Source organism: Hippocampus comes, unplaced genomic scaffold (assembly GCF_001891065.2).
Source record: "Hippocampus comes isolate QL1 unplaced genomic scaffold, H_comes_QL1_v1.1 scaffold9, whole genome shotgun sequence".
In the NCBI taxonomy this organism is placed as follows: Eukaryota; Metazoa; Chordata; class Actinopteri; order Syngnathiformes; family Syngnathidae; genus Hippocampus; species Hippocampus comes.
In genome coordinates, this window is record NW_017805275.1 from 948,931 (window position 1) to 953,972 (window position 5,042).

The 5,042-nt window shown below is 42.4% G+C and overlaps 1 protein-coding gene across 4 annotated transcripts in view; it reads right to left on the reverse strand.

Moving 5' to 3' along the window:
* The window catches only part of med12 (mediator complex subunit 12), a 33,108-nt gene that overhangs the window by 14,548 nt on the left and 13,518 nt on the right, over positions 1–5,042 (reverse strand). For all 4 annotated transcript variants that reach the window (XM_019870009.1, XM_019870010.1, XM_019870008.1 and 1 more), the window contains exons 20-25: positions 4,006–4,233; positions 3,772–3,916; positions 3,113–3,233; positions 1,154–1,264; positions 950–1,063; positions 735–871 (exon numbers count right to left, since the gene is read on the reverse strand). In XM_019870009.1, coding sequence (XP_019725568.1) covers positions 735–871; positions 950–1,063; positions 1,154–1,264; positions 3,113–3,233; positions 3,772–3,916; positions 4,006–4,233 — 856 coding nt within the window. The remainder of the gene's footprint in view (positions 1–734; positions 872–949; positions 1,064–1,153; positions 1,265–3,112; positions 3,234–3,771; positions 3,917–4,005; positions 4,234–5,042) is intronic.

Below are 5,042 nucleotides of genomic sequence, written 5' to 3' on the forward strand. Positions count from 1 at the left end.
TTTTTTTTGCGGTCTAACAGTGTCACTAGTGTTGATGGACATTATAGACAGATGGACAGATAGACAGATGGACCAGTTAACATGGACCAACAATCTCACCAGTGTTGAAGGATAACCACGGTTGCCTTTTTTGCAATACATGCGTTCCTGTCTTCCGTCTTTGAATTATTGCAAGTGCGAACTGAGCAAAACAAAATCCTTACTGTACGGGAGAAACCGTACTACCATTCAGCCCCGTAAGATTCTTTCCATAGGGGAAACTTTGGTCGCTCTGCGGGACGGGATAAAATTATCCGATCGGAATAAAATTTTGCACACATCCTTGTGTCATAGTATCGACAAGATTTCCGACCCGGCCCGACGAATCCGACAAACTTTTCCAAAATGGACCACCCTAATGTACACGTATTTATAATTGACATCTTTATACTGTATTATACATCGTTATACACCGTAGTTGGCGGCTATTTTAGCATTTACCGCTGTAAGCACATGCACGGTGAGGCATGCGGCAGGCATGTAACTGGCTGCTTTATACATCAATCAAGTGATAAATTTCACAACTGATGAACGGGGAGTCTACTCCTACATGAAAGCTCCCGAGAGTTTTTTTGTGACCGACCAGTAGGTCATAAATGACATTATGGGCACCTCTGGTCAAAGTGCATCAGCAATTAAATTAACAAAAAAATGCAATACAACACATTTTTTTTGGTTTGGGCATACACACTCACCTGCTGGCAGATGGTCTTCAGGACATACTTTGCATACACATCCAAGCTAGCGGTTTCTATGGAGACGTTGCGGCCCTCTGACAGGTCATCAAGGCCAGCTGAGTGAGATAGTCCGGAACCCCTTAGCTCAGCATCACCTGCAACATCGAGACTGATGTAAAATCTACATTCTTGATTGCCGGTGCTGGTAAGCCACCACCCGAACGCTTCTTTACCTAACATGAAGACGGCTTTGAGGACAGCAAAAACTGCTCCCACGACGATGCTGTTCTGAGACGCCGCCAAGAGATGGCGGTCACATGATGACCGGATACCGACGGAAGACTTATCTGCAAGTTATTACAGCATCGTTGTTGTGTTTGTTTGTTTTTTTTTTGCAACACAACATGAACGTATGTTTAGAATATTTTTTTAATAACCTGACTTAATGCCATCTTGGGGCACAGGGTTACGCTGCGGCGTCTTGAAAAGGTGCAACAAAATCCTGCAGGTAAGTCTCGCTCCTGGTTCAGAGTCTTGCTCGCTGCAGGCTAAAAAGAAGGGGAGTTCACATGTCATGAGTTGAGGTTGTTCATTTTGCATCGTGGAGCGTTGTAAAAGCAGCCAACAGCACAGCATGGCTGAATAGACCATTGTATCAGAGTCTTGAGTAGAAGAAAAAAAATTGAAATAATTACAGGGGTCTCGGGGAGTACTCTGGCAAGTGCACAAAGCTTCATGGCCACATCAAACAAGTTGAGTTCACTCTCATCTCTGGTAAGAATAAAATCTCATATATTTTGATGTTGCTTCCCACTAGGGTGCACTTTACCTTTTACGTCTTTAAAAAAAAAACACCCATGAGTTGAGAACAGATTCTTTATATCGAGATGTTTGGTATTTAGTGGTGCATCAGCGACCCAGCAATGCTGTATAATCAAACAAAACAACAATAGTTTGATTAAATATGTTGACTGCCTTTCAATTCACTGATTTGGATATTTTACTGAAGGTAACAGTCTCTGTATATTCCTCAACATCTGTGTGATTGTTGTAAGAGGCAGCCTGCCTGAACATTTGTCAAAACAGTCCCACAGACATTTTTTTTTCAGATTATCTGTACTTCTATTGCATAACAGCATAATTGACAAAGTTTCTTGAATCCATATGCAGTGTAGATAGTAGTTTTGCAAAATAGTGGCAGATTATTAAATCAAATGCAAAAGGCAGGAGTGTTATCTTGAAAAAGAACTCTTTGTATTTCATCTAAAGACCTCTTTATTTAGCAACTGCTCTCTTCACATTCCTTACAACAAAACTCCCTCCGAACCCCAGGCTCTCTGTCTACATCATCGAAGCAGCACTGCCTCCTAGCAGTATGGCATATGAAGATTACTTTAAAAAAAAAAAAAAAAAAAAAACCAACAACAACAACAACAACAAAGACTATTTATAGGGAGATTTAACTACATTTCTGGTACATTACAATTCATGTTAAGTGAAACCATTCTCGACAAGAACTGGGGACGTAACTGGAACAAAAACATGGACGTACACAACACTGTGGTGTGATCACATGCCAATTTAATACTATACAGGGTGACGACTACACAGTGACTAATTGAGATGGGGGATCTATTGTATTTTCCAGACTACATGGGGCTACTTTTTTTCCCCCAAACTTTGAATCTTGCAGCTTTTAATGTGACACTGTTTATTTTGGGATTTTTACTGACGGGCGTCAAACCGTCAATAGATTTAGCCATTCTTGGTACATCCGACCAATGAAATTACCAAGCATATCACAATGGTGCAATGAAAGTGTCAGAGTCTGCTATCATAATGAATACTCATCAGCCATTTGCCGTAGGAACAACACAATTTATAGATTGACAATAGAGTAGCCCGCTGGCTAGCTGACAGAGAGACCGAGAACGAGAGACAGAAACGCAGAACCGTGTGTGCTTAGGGGTGTGCACAGCTGTGTGAAGGAGGAATTGAGAGTCAAAATAAGCAAATTTGAGTTTAATAAGAAATAAAGCACAAGTGCAATAAACAGCCATCTCTGCAGTGCAACTCTGGCCTAAGATCATCTGCCAATTTGCCTCATGTGACAACAAAAGTCTCTGAAAGGTTCTGGGACACTGTGTAACTATATCTGCGTTCGGCATTATTGTGTTAGGGAGATCGTGTCCCGGTGGGGTTTAGGTATAGATATTACCCATTTAATAACGTGGAGACCAGCGGTTTTTAGTCCCAAGCGACTGATGTATGCACAAATTCGTTTTTATGGCTAAATTTAGCTTTTGCACCGAATCAAGTGCGATTTGTAGTCCGGAAATTACGGTTATTCGTCGGACAAACACTATTTGAGGAAATATGCAAATTGAGTTTGTTACCTGCATTGAGGAGGGATGGGATGGCCACACAGCGGACCAGGTCTTCCAGGAGAAGACACTGTCTTGCGATTAGAATGGCCACAAAGGTCGCCAGAGAATCGTGAAAGGACAAATCGCTAACCTGAGGGACAGAAGTGCAACATTTAGAAAACCTACGAATCAGAGAGCAATTAAAACCTAGCCAAGGCAATATTAACTTTAGAAAACAAAAAAGGAGCTCAAGCATTTCTTTTTAGAGTGGAACCCATCCATTTTCCATTGGACTTGTCTGAGGGTCTGTGCCGAGTTGGCGCCTATCCCAGCTGACTTTGGGAGATACAGCATGTGGGGTTTACCCTGGACAGGTTGCCAGCCAATTGCAGCACACAAAGCCAAACTAGCACTCACACTCACAGTCACAGTTATGGACAATTTAGAGTCGTGTATTTATCGAACATGCATGGTTTGTGGATATGAGGGCAAGCAGGAGGACCTGGACAATACCCACACAATAGCGACGAGACCATGAAAACTTCTCGTAGGAAGGCCCAAACATCAAAACTATGAGGCAGATGTACAGACCACTAATCATCCGGTAACAGGGAACACACTATGTTTGACTTCAGAGGATCCGTGTTTACAGTGACAACCAGCATTTATTTAAGTGAATATGAACGTACGTCAACGTTACACAGCAGGTCATTGAAGCCGCAGTTGCCGTTGTTGGAGGAGCAGCAGAGCGCCTTGAGGATGCCGAGCCACTCGGCACTCAGGGAACGGCAATACGCCGTCAGCTCGGCACACAGGATCCCGATATCGTTCACCCTTTGAAGGGAAAATCCCAATTCCGACTCCATCATCAACTCTTTTTACTGTCAATTGTATCTCCCCAGCCCCAATTTCCAATGTAGTACCTCTCCGGGTCTCGGTGATCCACACACACGTCCATGAGCACGTTGCACACAAAGCTGTAGCGATTGGCTGGGCTGTCGTTGAGGATCTTGCCTACCATGGAGTGGTTGAAGTTGTGCGCCGAGGGGTTGGCAATAGCCTCCATCATAAACACGGGGTCCCAGAGCATGTTGGAGTCCGAAGGGTCGATGTTGCAATAAATGGAGTTCTTGACTTTGGAGCAGAACTCACTAAAAAGAGAGAACAAATGTATATTTCAGTGGTCCTCAACTAGAAATGCTGTAGGTCCACTTTTTTTTTTATTTTTTTTAATAAGACCAAGGTCCGGTCCCATGCACGGCGGTCATGGGGAGCAGGGCTATATGCCCATTTAGTATGGTTAAGCCAAGCTTATACAAATCAACACTCCTCACAACCAACCAATAATGGGGTGCATGAAAATAACAATTATTCACTTTGCCAGTACACAGCAAATAATGAGAGGTATTGTGTTGAGGCACAGGAACTCTTTTATTTTGTTAAGTTGTGCCTGCTTAATAATAGAAATAGCCCTTTTAGGGAAATAAGACAATTTTTACTTTAACTTTGTTAAACAGTAGTTGTCTTTTTTTCCCTTAATTTAACAAAACAATTTAACAAAATACTCATTTTACCAAAATAAATACTAAACATGAAAACAAAAATATCCTTTTCATTTGTACAATTCCCCTTTTCACATCCCCTCTGAAATCACTGAAAAATACAGTATATCAGAAGAGGAGTTAAGAACCATTTTAAAAACTGACACAAGGGAGCACAGGAATGTGCAGTGCTGTTCTTCCACTAAAGGTGAATGCAATGTTTGAGGCATGCAAATATTATTTGAGGACGCCATTGTGATGTTCATTTACCATGTTGCGGTGTTCTGCTGTTAAACAGCTGCAAAGATCCCCGGGTAGACGGGAGCAAAACTGCACACAATCGAAACCTCCCGCGATTCGTCGTGTCTAATTGTCTGTGTGCGGCTCTCCTAGACTGAAGCTGTGAGCACACTGTGGCG